The sequence below is a fragment of the Callionymus lyra genome, chromosome 19 (assembly GCF_982586985.1).
Source record: "Callionymus lyra chromosome 19, fCalLyr1.hap1.1, whole genome shotgun sequence".
Lineage (NCBI taxonomy): Eukaryota > Metazoa > Chordata > Actinopteri > Syngnathiformes > Callionymidae > Callionymus > Callionymus lyra.
Genome location: NC_141836.1, coordinates 2,947,101 through 2,960,644, shown reverse-complemented (window position 1 = coordinate 2,960,644; position 13,544 = coordinate 2,947,101). Strand labels below are relative to the sequence as shown.

Below are 13,544 nucleotides of genomic sequence, written 5' to 3'. Positions count from 1 at the left end.
TAATAGAAGTCCTAGAACAATTTAAGACACACTTAAATCAGCACATTAGGTGCCCTTTAACGAACAACATGAAGCAACATGAAGACCATGTCAGAATTAAACCTGGACCAGAAACATAATATATTAATGCTAATAATTACGATGAATTATTCAAACCACCAATATTTCGTCTGATCTAATATAAAGGTCTGATGCATTAGTGGAGATCGAGACGTGGTTTTCATCCATTTCTGACGAAGTAACACATGAACATAGATGAGTTTTGCTTCTACCTCACAAACGCTGGATAACCAGCGAGTCTCCGTGTGAACAACGAGCCTCGAGCCACTGGATGTTTCGCTGGATTTTCCTTTTCTTTTGACACCTCGCGAGGATTAAAAAGTGTTATTCAGAGCCGAGCGCGGAGGAGACTATGCTGCTGCCGAGCGCTTGATTAATCTCGCCATGAGAGCGAAGGGAGCTGCTTGGATTAGAAAAACTGCTGACTCTTCCCCCCCCTCTCTCTCCTCATTTACTCCCTCTGCTCCCGACTCCCCCATCCCTCCATCCATCCCTTCTTTCCTTCCACGACACACCAGACCTCCTTTTTTCTCTCTTCTCCTGTTTATCGTCAAAAACAATGACGGCGGAACCGCGGAGGGAAGGACGATGGTGCCAATTAAAAATGTTATTTCGGATCAGACGTTCGGGGGAAATTCTGGCTCTTTTTTTTCCGAGCGGAGTGAGGAGCGAAGGGTGTAAATTGGGTCTTTGGCAAGTGAACATGTGACGAGTGAGGCTTCAAAGTGAATATTTAAGGGAGGCGAGAAGGATGTGAGACTGCAGGAGATTTTGTAGCAGCTGAGTTTACAGAAAACATCATCTGTGGAGCTTTAGAAGCCTGTACTTTTTCCTGGTGTTTTTCTCCATCAAACCCCACAATCTACAAAGCCATTTGCTCCGCCCTGCCATGAAACCTCAGGGATGGCCAAGAGGAGGGGTAACGACTACTGTACGCTTGCGCAGTGCATTCTGGGAAGAGAGAAACGTGCACAGATTTACTAGTTTCTCTGCCGTCGCAGAGACGCTAACGTTTCTCTTATTTATGGTTAGCTTGGGTCGGCACCAGAGCGGCTTGACAGAGTAGCTGCGACGTTTTAATTCATCTCCGTCCGGGAGACGCTAAAGAGCAAAGCCGTGGGTCTGGACACCAGGGAGTATCAGCGGCTGGAGGAGAAGGACACGAGGCGGGGATAATGATGAGGTGGTTTTTTTTTTAAAGCTTCTTTTAGTTCCATGATTGTATGTTAGCGTTAGCATGCCTGTCAACAATGTTTGGCGTCGGAGACAGACTGTCGTTGTCTCAGGTCGCGGCTCAGCATTCACTCAGCGCTGCAGTCAATTTGTGGTTGATTTACTTCGTTCCCCTTCAATCTCAGGCTGATTGCAAAGGTTCTCGCCGCACTTCATGCTTTCCATTACGAGGAAAATGTACTTTAATCTTCGGGCTGCCATCAAAACGCACTCTCATCCTCCGCTTTGAAGTTTAGAGGATGGATTTAAGGTCCGGATGACAGACGGCGGGGGTGCACCTTGTCTGAGTCAGCGATCGTATGTAAAGTCATTGTCATTAAAGCTCATGACAACCTGGATGTCGCTGGGATTTATTTGAAATTAGCAACTTCACACGCTCATGTAAGAAACTGTTGCATATTGTAAAGCATGCTATTTAAAGCGATGGCAACAAGTGCTTGTATTTGAGCCTGTTGCCAGTTCTAGTTATGATATAGGACCTTGATGTTTTGGTGCTGTCCTTGTTTGATGACATTCTGTGGTACGACATCAACAGGAGTCGCTATTTTTAAGCTCTAAACTGACCAGTGTCTCTTCCTTCCCCAGGTTCAGGAATGGCTTTGCCTCAACTGTCAGATGCAGAGGGCTCTTGGCATCGACATGACCACGCCTCGCTCTAAGAGCCAGCAGCAGATTCACTCGCCGTCCCACCAAGCCAAACCTATCGTCCAGCCGCAGACGGCGCCCCAGCCAACACAGCCAACTGCGGCGTCGCAGCCCAAACCTCTGGCCCAAAGTCAGCACGCACAGAAGCAGCAACAGCATCAACCGCAGCAGCAGCCACAACCATCCCTGCAGCAGCAGCTACCGAGGCAGCAGCAACAGCTACCGCAGCATCAGCAGCAGCAACTACCGCCGCAGCAGCAAAAGATACCGCCGCAGCAGCAGCAGCTACCACCACAGCAGCAGCAACTGCCACCGCAGCAGCAGCAACTGCCACCCCAGCAGCAGCAACTGCCACCGCAGCAGCAGTATCCCCAGTCTCAATCCCAAGACTACGGTCAAAATCAGCTGTATGGCCAGAATCCACCATATGGACAGAGTCAACCCTATGGACAGAATCAACTGTATGATCAGAATCAATCCTACAACCAGAATCAACCCTACAACCAAAATCAACACTACGGCCAGAACCAACATTACGGCCAGAATCAACCCTTCTCCCAGGCCCAGCCCTACACACAGTCACAGCAGTACCCCCAGTCCCAACAGTATCCCCAGTCCCAACAGTATCCACAGTCTCAGCATTTTCCTCAATCTCAACAGTATCACCAGCCCCAAACTTATCCTTCATCCCAGCCAGGCCCCCAGGGCCAGCCTCATGGTTCCCCTGGCCTACAGAGACAACAAGGCAGCAGTGGCCAGCAGATGCAGACTGGGCAGTCTCATCAAGGAATGATGTCGGACCCATATTCTCAGAAAGGACATGGAGTATCTGGGATGGGAGGCCCAACTGGAGCTGCTAACCAACCAGGTGGCCCAAGGATTCCACACCCTGGTGCTGTACCCCTACCTGGTTTGACCAAGGCGCCTTCCCAACCTGATTTGGGTAGAGGCTCTCCAATGCACCAATCCATGACCCGGCGTCAAGAACAAACCAGAAGTGCTGGCTCCTCTCCGGCACACAAGCCGCAAAGTCATGCCCCTCCTCCAGCCCAGGATGGCCTGACCAAGTTGTTTGGCTTTGGAGCTTCGCTGCTAAATCAGGCTAGTACTCTGATAAATGTTGAACCACTGTCCACAGCATCAACTCAGCCCAGCCCGGCACGAGGCAAGGTGGTTTTTAGTAATGCCCCGCCTGATAGCAAACAACAAAGTGCTCAAGGAACCAAGCCGTTTAGCATGGGTGGCCCACATGCTCCTACTCAAAAGGGTGGTCCCAACACACAGAGTCAAATGGGAGGTGCTTTTCCCCCAAGCCACATGGCGGGTCCTCATGCTCCTGGCCAAGTAACTAGTACCCAGATAGGAGGTCCTCAAGCGCCAAAGCAAGTATCTGGTGCCCAAATGGGAGGTCCTTATGCGCCAAGCCAGGTACCTGGTGCCCAAATGGGAGGTCCTCATGCACCAAGCCAGGTATCTGGTGCCCAAATGGGAGGTCCTCATGCACCAAGTCAAGTGTCTGGTGCCCAAATGGGAGGTCCACATGGACCAACTCAGAAGCAACAGCAGCAGACCACACCTCACTCCCAAGGAACACCACAACAGCCTGCAACCCATCAAAAGGGGAAACAGCAAATGCACGGACAGCAACAGCAGCAATCTCCTGCACAGCCAAAATCAATACCGCCCAAGCAAGAACCGGTTTCTGCTCCTCAGCCTGCTCCTGAGCCTGCTAAGCCAAAAGTGAACTGTCCTTTGTGCAAAACTGAGCTAAACATCGGAAGTGCTGACCCACCAAACTACAACTCCTGCACACAATGTCACAGCCAGGTGTGCAACCTTTGTGGATTCAACCCGACGCCACATCTTGTCGAGGTAAGAGCTTTGTCTATAATGCAGCTTTGATTGTTGTCTGAAACAACACCTCATCATCAGCGTATGGTTTAATCTATAGCCGGATTAAGTCCCGTCAATTGATGACCCCTCGTGCCAGGTAAGATAGGACACCTGGAAAGTCGCTTTTAAGGAAGCACTGGAAGGTTGTTGTCATTGTTGGACTCTAGTTCTGGTGAACCAGGGAGGACGGAGGCATGTTTTCAAAGGATTCCTTTAACAAAGACATCTCCGGCTCTGATATCTCAAGTTCCCTCGTAATGATTCTAGTGTGGCACAACATGGGAGCTTTAAGGGTCGACTACACTCTCACCACCTCTTCATCGATCCAGATACACATTTTCAAAACAAGCATGTCTTGTTATCAATAAAACAAATAGATTTTTCTTGTGCTAAAATAGAATAAAAGGTTTGAAAAGTACTTCAAGGGAAATTAAAGCCAGTGAGGCAGACGGAGAATGACTTATCTTAGATTTTCATAGAAGCGCCGTGATGCCTTCAGGGTCATCAGGAAGTCGTTCATGGTACAGTAACGTGATGTAAGCGCCTCCAGATAGTCCTTGAAATACTCAACCGAGGTTTATATAGAACTACTACAGCAAAGAACACGAGTGAACCAACAACAAAGAATGATCTTCAGACTGACTGTGTAAAAGACTCAGGGTCGGATCAAGACACGTAGAGATTTGTTTGATACTGCGGCGGCAGAATCGTTTCCGTGGCTTTAAAGAAGAAAGTGTATTTTCTTACAGAAGTATTTTATCAAAACTTAACGATTTGTACGAGCTAGAGCAGCGTGTGTGTTTGTGTGTGTGTGTGTGTGTGTGTGTGTGTGTGTGTGTGTGTGTGTGTGTGTGTGTGTGTGTGTGTGTGTGTGTGTGTGTGTGTGTGTGTGTGTGTGTGTGTGTTAATCACAATTCAGCAACATTTTATACAATAATTTCTTTATTATTATTTCTTTTGTCAATATTGGTTCAACTCTACTGTTTTATGACCATTAGCCTCATCTTAAGTATTAAAAATATTAAAGTGAATATAAAAAAATATTTATAAAAACAAATGATTTTATATTTCATTAAAAAAACATTTTTATTTAAATATAAAATAATAACAATATTGATTTTATTGATTATAAATAGATAGAATAGAATAGAATAGAAAAAATAGTTTTGTAACATATATATAATACAATAAATCAAATCAACCTTAATATGATCGAATAATTGTTTTATTATACATGTTTTTGTATATACTTTTTTTTTTCAAGATATATTTTTTTAAGTTCCCTTGATTGATTTGATGGACAGTAAATAATAAAAATCTCCTAAAACAACCCTATAGTCAAATTGTGAGTTAAACTAGTAATAATAAAAAAGAAAATTAAAACAAAATAAAGTTGTTCCATCACAGGTGAAGAACCAGACTTTTAGATCTGAGTCAACAAATCAAATAAATACTTAAAAATCCACGTATAAAAATGTCAAACTTAAACAGATGAGGAGAGTAGAAGGAGCCAGACATGAAAAGACGATCCACGTGCACCAGCAGGGAGAGAAAAGAGAGAAAGAACTAGCACACTGACACACACACACACGTGCACACACACACACACACGCACGCACACACGCACACACACACACACACACACGGAAAACTGCAGCAAGTCGGGAGGAAGAGTGAAAATTTAATGAGGGATGACGACGGGCCGGAAATGAGACGCGGAAATATGTCACTTTTTTGTGTCTTCAGCTCTGGGACACGATTATTGAGGAAAACACGCTGAAAAAATACAGTTTGGGTGAAAACCACCGATACACAAACACACGTGTGTGTCAAGAGTAACACAAAGAGAAAAGGGAGACATGAAAGCTGCGCACGTCTCATTCATTATCAAAGCTAAAGTTGCTCTATAAATAGAAGCGTCCGTCATCTACCTACATCACCGCTGGAACACACACTCACACACACTCACACACACTCACACACACTCACACACACTCACACACACTCACACACACTCACACACAGCAGGTGCTCCATGAACGAGGCCATTTTTCTACCGCGGCCTGTCACTCAAGTGTTCACAGCTGTCACTACTTCTGCCAGAACAATTACGAGGATTACTGACGCCACTTCACCTGGATCATCATCATGCCAGATGTATTTATTTGTCCTTCCGTCGTTTGTGTGTTTGGAGAAGATGAGACTTTCACGTTGTTTTTGTTTACGACCACTGCTTAGATAAACACCGGCTGATGATCAGCAGGTGTTTCCATGGCAACACCAGTTGTGCACGATGGACAAAATGTTCTTACAAAGCAATCTTTAAGACATAAAAATGCATATTAAAGATATGATTTTTAGCAGATGGATTAGACGAAGGGGTAGTCGAAGGGGTAGACGAAGGGGTAGACGAAGTAGTAGACGAAGGGGTAGACGAAGGGGTAGACGAAGGGGTAGACGAAGGGGTAGACGAAGGGGTAGACGAAGTAGTAGTTGAAGGGGTAGACGAAGGGGTAGACGAAGTAGTAGACGAAGGGGTAGACGAAGGGGTAGACGAAGGGGTAGTCGAAGGGGTAGACGAAGGGGTAGTTGAAGGGGTAGACGAAGGGGTAGACGAAGGGGTAGACGAAGGGGTAGACGAAGGGGTAGACGAAGGGGTAGTCGAAGGGGTAGACGAAGGGGTAGTCGAAGGGGTAGACGAAGGGGTAGTCAAAGGGGTAGACGAAGGGGTAGACGAAGGGGTAGTCAAGGTAGACGAAGGGGTAGACGAAGGGGTAGTCGAAGGGGTAGACGAAGGGGTAGTCGAAGGGGTAGACGAAGGGGTAGTCAAAGGGGTAGACGAAGGGGTAGACGAAGGGGTAGTCGAAGGGGTAGACGAAGGGGTACACGAAGGGGTAGACGAAGGGGTAGTCAAGGTAGACGAAGGGGTAGACGAAGGGGTAGTCGAAGGGGTAGACGAAGGGGTAGTCGAAGGGGTAGACGAAGGGGTAGTCAAAGGGGTAGACGAAGGGGTAGACGAAGGGGTAGACGAAGGGGTACACGAAGGGGTAGACGAAGGGGTAGACGAAGGGGTAGTCGAAGGGGTAGACGAAGGGGTAGACGAAGGGGTACATGAAGGGGTAGATGAAGGGGTAGTCGAAGGGGTAGATGAAGGGGTAGACGAAGGGGTACATGAAGGGGCAAGAGGTAGAATTTTGACGCAGCCTTAGACTTTATAACTAAATGCCGCTTTGCTAAAATGCCAGGTGCTAAATCGACAACATGTGGAGAAAAAAATAAAAGCATTTAACCAATTTTTCGACATCAATTTGAGTGACAGAACTTAATTAATATTTGACCTTTTCAATTCAGGTATTAAGGTGAGGCTTTTTGACTGTTGCCGTGGTTACATTATTCTATAAATTGCATAATATTCATTTTTATTTTAGTTATTCATTACTATTTCAACTCTAAATATGACTATAGGCTTGTTTTAAGACATGTGTCCTTAGTGTATGTGTATTTATTGCCCTTCAAAAAGATGAAAGTTTATAAATATATTTGGAAAAAAAGTACTTTTAGTAGATTCATTACCTCCTTATGCTACATAAATATGCTAACATGCTAACATGCTAGGTGCTGAATCGACAGTATGTGGGTGAAAAAGGCGACTTGAAACATGCAATTTAACATGTTTTTGTGTAAAATGAGCGACAGAATTGATCTAATATTTGACCTTTTTCAATTCAGGTATTAAGGTGAGGCTCTTTGACCGTCGCCGTGGTTACCGTTATTCTATAAAGTGCATGTTTTCGTTGTCACGTCGACAGGTTTGCTCCGGGCTAATGTCAAACCGATAACACATTGAAAGCAATTAGTTCCTGAATAAGTGTGAGTGTGTGGGTGTGTGTGCGTGTGTGGGTGTGTATTTGTGTGTGTGTGTGTGTGTCTGCGTCTGGTTGTGGTCGTAGGTCATTCAGACTAATGAAGTCAATACATTTGTTTTGTGTCAGCGTTTCATTCATTTTCTCGCATCTTTAATTTTGTTCTGACATGTTTTTCACTGAAGAGCAGACGCTGCACATACATAATGATAAATGTAAACAATAAACACACACACACACACACACACAGTGGATATGAGAAGCTGCATAATGTTCCATAACCTGCTTTTGACATTTATTCAACAACAAACCATTAGTTCTGCAGGCGGAGCTGCTCGTCTTCACACCACAGTTGCTCTTTAAACGGGAGATAAATCAACTAGTGGGCGCTGAAGTGACAGAAAACACACAGGAAGTGTCTGTGATCACAAGTCTAGCTGAACACTGACGTCCAGATCCGTCTGAGGCGAGGAAGAAAGAGGGACGTCCCGTCTGAAAAGTAGGTCCAGATCCAGTGCGTCACGGTTCCGTGTTTGGAACTTTAAATAGAGTTCGAGCCGCTAATGGACCGACGGTTCAGTGCGGCTGCACTTCAGAACATTTCGCAACAATTAATAATACAACGACCCGCCGGTGGTTCTCTCTCTCTCTCCCGGCTCGCTCTCCTCTTCCTCGTCACCTTCTGTTCCTGCTCTCCGCCTCATCCTTTCATCTGCAGCCCTTTATTGCTGAGATGACTTTTCTATCTTCCTCCAAGACTTCACAGCAAACACTGACCTACATTCACGTTAATCGCTTCTTCTTCAAGTTCTCTTCCTCATTCCAGGAGTGAATCCGATTATCACATTGATGAAGTTTAATTATGACTTATTTATTACATCAAAGTGTGATTTTAGTGTTTGTTATTTTAGATTATACACATTTCCATTGATTTTGATTTGATTGAAACTTGTTTATGTTTAAAATATTTAATATTAGGGACCATAAATACTAGAAAAATAGAAAAACAAGTTTAAGAATAAGAATCTAAACAAGTTATAATGAGAACTGAACAAGTAATAAATGATATTAACAAAGTTAAAACATGCACAGGATCAGCTTTATACTCTCGCCTGATAAGGGCCGTTTTAACATAAACAAAGGGGCCACGTTTGTCCTTGACTTTGACACTTTTAGAATTCGAGCGTCATGAGTCGACGAGATCATTCAGGGAGTTCTGACGCCGCTTCATCCGTCAAACGAAGCCTGTGCACAGCTTCTAAATTTGAGTGTTTCATCTGACCTACTTTCCCTGCGTCGCTCCACCAGGTTGACTTTAAATGGGTCACGAGAAGAGAGTTCTGTTCCCGCGGCGACGCAGCTGAACGGGGCTCGACTCCCTCGGGAAGTCAGGAATCACGACGAACAAGCTGGAATCTCAACTCGTCACAGACGACACGAGTGTTTGTGGAAGTTCACGAGACGATTGATATTCATCTGAACCTTGAATCATCGCCAGCTAGCCAGGGCGAGAGGCGAGGGACACCTAATCGCGGTGGTTTCCTCCCACAGTTCTAGATATTAACCGATGACTCAAAGTCATTTGAACAGGTGAGAGTTTGTTCTTAGTGACGGATCATCTTTAGAAAGAACGAAAAGAACATCATGAGCTGGAAAGGCACTCAGAGAGCGCAGACCTCCGCCAAGACAACTCAGTTCCTCACATCACACCATCTCCTGCCGAAGTTATTATTAAGTTTAAAGACCAAATCTTTCACTCATGTATGAAATGCATTGAATTGGAAATTAAATTGGAAGAAAATACATAAAAATATACAAGGAATTAAAAAAAATATGCTTATATTTCTGTGTATTATTCCATATTTATTTCCTCCATCAATAAGATCATAAACGGTCAAGACTCTTAGTTGTTTTTAACAAATACACGTTGATCATCGGCTATTTTTTCACTCCAGTCAAGTGGAAGTTTGTTCATTTACACAAAGATCCGTCGAGTCAAAGATGAACTTATTAACTACAGATCGACACCAGGTACCGAAGACTAAACTGGTCCAGATGATACGAATATAAAAATAAAAACAAACATGTAAAGAGAAAAAAAAGGTTCAAAACAAGGTGGAAATATTTCACAAAGTACTCACATGTGTTTATTACTTCATGCCCTCTTCTCCGCCCTGACCCTTCACTCCCGTTTCCCACCAGTTGTTCAGATGCAAAGCTGTGAGAGAAGAATCAGGAGACGATGAGTCAGGAGGAGTCTGGAGACTAACACACTATGAGGAGCTGACGGCTCGTGTTTACTTAGAACTACAACTATCAACATGTAAGAGCAGACGCTGAGGACGGGAGGAGACACAGCGAGTGAAAAACAAAGTGTTATTTCATGTATTTAGGGAAGAGTTTGAGCTGCTGATCCTTCAGCGCACGACTATTAAAGCCGCAGCTTCAAAGAGCGAATTTGCGACGATCGGGAATCTCTGCAGACGAGCGTTGGCTCGGACTACAGGCTCCGACTACAGGCTCGGACTACAGGCTCGGACTACAGGCTCCGACTACAGGCTCGGACTACAGGCTCGGACTACAGGCTCGGACTACAGGCTCGGACTACAGGCTCGGACTACAGGCTCGGACTACAGGCTCGGACTACAGGCTCGGACTACAGGCTCGGACTACAGGCTCGGACTACAGGCTCGGACTACAGGCTCGGACTACAGGCTCGGACTACAGGCTCGGACTACAGGCTCCGACTACAGGCTCCGACTACAGGCTCCGACTACAGGCTCCGACTACAGGCTCCGACTACAGGCTCCGACTACAGGCTCCGACTACAGGCTCCGACTACAGGCTCCGACTACAGGCTCCGACTACAGGCTCCGACTACAGGCTCCGACTACAGGCTCCGACTACAGGCTCCGACTACAGGCTCCGACTACAGGCTCCGACTACAGGCTCCGACTACAGGCTCCGACTACAGGCTCCGACTACAGGCTCCGACTACAGGCTCCGACTACAGGCTCCGACTACAGGCTCCGACTACAGGCTCCGACTACAGGCTCCGACTACAGGCTCCGACTACAGGCTCCGACTACAGGCTCCGACTACAGCCTCCGACTACAGCCTCCGACTACAGCCTCCGACTACAGCCTCCGACTACAGCCTCCGACTACAGCCTCCGACTACAGGCTCCGACTACAGGCTCCGACTACAGGCTCCGACTACAGGCTCCGACTACAGGCTCCGACTACAGCCTCCGACTACAGCCTCCGACTACAGCCTCCGACTACAGCCTCCGACTACAGGCTCCGACTACAGGCTCCGACTACAGGCTCCGACTACAGGCTCCGACTACAGGCTCCGACTACAGGCTCCGACTACAGGCTCCGACTACAGGCTCCGACTACAGGCTCCGACTACAGGCTCCGACTACAGGCTCCGACTACAGGCTCCGACTACAGCCTCCGACTACAGCCTCCGACTACAGCCTCCGACTACAGGCTCCGACTACAGCCTCCGACTACAGCCTCCGACTACAGGCTCCGACTACAGGCTCCGACTACAGGCTCCGACTACAGCCTCCGACTACAGCCTCCGACTACAGCCTCCGACTACAGCCTCCGACTACAGGCTCCGACTACAGGCTCCGACTACAGGCTCCGACTACAGGCTCCGACTACAGGCTCCGACTACAGGCTCCGACTACAGGCTCCGACTACAGGCTCCGACTACAGGCTCCGACTACAGGCTCCGACTACAGGCTCCGACTACAGGCTCCGACTACAGGCTCCGACTACAGGCTCGGACTACAGGCTCCGACTACAGGCTCCGACTACAGCCTCCGACTACAGCCTCCGACTACAGCCTCCGACTACAGGCTCCGACTACAGCCTCCGACTACAGCCTCCGACTACAGGCTCCGACTACAGGCTCCGACTACAGGCTCCGACTACAGGCTCCGACTACAGGCTCCGACTACAGGCTCCGACTACAGGCTCCGACTACAGGCTCCGACTGCCAGAGAGGCGTCTCTCCCGCCTTCCCTCCGTCGGTCTCGGATGTTCTCGGATCAAAGACCAACACACTAACGCGTCCGTGACAAACTCACGCCATCAAAGAGTCTGATGGACTCGCGACGCCTGTCACAGGGTGACTCATGAACGAAGGTAAACGCATGAGTCAGAGACGATTGTCTCCCCGAATAATCTTCCTCTGTGTGAGGTTCCCCGTCCTACAGTCACACGACTCCACTGGAGAACCTTTGTCGGCTGTTTGGTGATCCTTGCCTCAGGACCAAGGACCTGCTTAAGGGGTTGTTTAGTATCAAACCTTAAATTAACAGCCCTGGTACTTGGCCCCCGAAAGCCCCCTATTTCTTCGGTCCTAAGGCCCGCTGCTGAGCACAGGGGTCCAGGGCACGTGTCCCCAAACAACCGCTGACCCATGACTTGTATTGGGCGCCATAGTGTCCAAGGAACCTTCGTCAGAGTTCTAGAAACACTCCTGGGCCCTGGTTCTGGCCTGTGGTTCTCCCGAGGCTCCAGCCAAGTCCTGAAGCCAGAGAAAATAAATAGGGGTCCAGGGACGTATCCTGGAACATTCGTAGACCTCCAAGGCACCCCCAGACCCTGGTCCAGAGGCACTGCTAGATGAAGACCCCTAGTACCCCGTTGACCCCTGGCTTTGGTCATCGTGGCTCTTGAGTGTCGAGGAACTTGCAGTCAAATTCAAGACCCCTGAGACCGGACTACAAACAACCCCAGACCCTGGTTCTCCAGAGGCTCCGGGAGACATGAAACCAAAATTCATTTTCCCTTTATTACCTGGTATATTTTAAATATGTTCAGAACTTTTTGAATTATAAAGAAAATATGAGTTGATTTATTGATTTGATAATATGATAATTTTAAATAAAGTCATATGGAATCAGCTCCTTGGCAGAGGTATGTGCTGCTATAGGTCTTCTTCTAGTGTGGTTTCTTTTAGAGAATTAAATAAAAGTGTTAAATTTATGCATTTTTTTTGCATTTTTGAGGAACATATGGAGGATAAAATGCTTTTCAACTGCAGAGTGAACTTCCAAAGTATTGCTCAAGGGCCGAATGAAGCCGAGTCCAGAGCGAACGAGCAAACAGGCGTCAACGTATCTTCACACGCCTCCACCTTAATGCTCGGCTGCTCCGAAGCCAATCTGTCAGACGAGACGACTAAATATTTTCCTGCGCATCAAGAATTCCGGACAGAACTCGGCGCTCCACTCCGGCCGGACTCGCTCCGACGGTCCAAACTCCTCCTCTGTGGTTACCATGACGACCTCCTGTCAGTCACTTGTCATAGCGAGTGTTTGTGCGGAAGCCAAATCGCAGACGCCGCAGGACAGACTCTCTCCCACCGACTTTTTGCAGTTCAAGTAATTACTGGTGTCGGATTGATCCGCGGTGAAGGAGACACGAGCGAACACATGGATCACTGATCCACCAACGATCCGGAGACTTCATTTAAAATGGTGGATATATATATAAATAAATCCTGCGAGGCGAGAGGTCGGCGACAGGAGGATTCATTAAGAATGTGTAGTTTCAGCTTGTTGCTGAATGGATGATTCCCTGAAGGACACTTTCATTCGGGTTTTATGGGAGGAGAGGTTTTTCTTTCTTGGTCGTGTGTTTGCTTTCCTCCCTCGGAGAAGAGCTGGATGTGCTTCTGCTCCATTACCTCGATCGGCCCTCCTTCCTCCCAGCTGTTCTCTTCTGCCCACTCACACTTCCTCTATTCTTCTCTCCAACTTTATCGGCAACACAATTGAACGGTTTGTGCTCGGAGAACAAACACGATCCAGGAATAGAAGAGGATCTT

At 47.3% G+C, this 13,544-nt stretch overlaps 1 protein-coding gene across 1 annotated transcript in view; it reads left to right on the top strand.

Moving 5' to 3' along the window:
- The window catches only part of bsna (bassoon presynaptic cytomatrix protein a), a 56,276-nt gene that overhangs the window by 11,128 nt on the left and 31,604 nt on the right, over positions 1-13,544 (top strand). The window contains exons 2-3 of the mRNA XM_087782488.1: positions 1,879-3,304; positions 3,389-3,810. Coding sequence (XP_087638614.1) covers positions 1,879-3,304; positions 3,389-3,810 — 1,848 coding nt within the window. The remainder of the gene's footprint in view (positions 1-1,878; positions 3,305-3,388; positions 3,811-13,544) is intronic.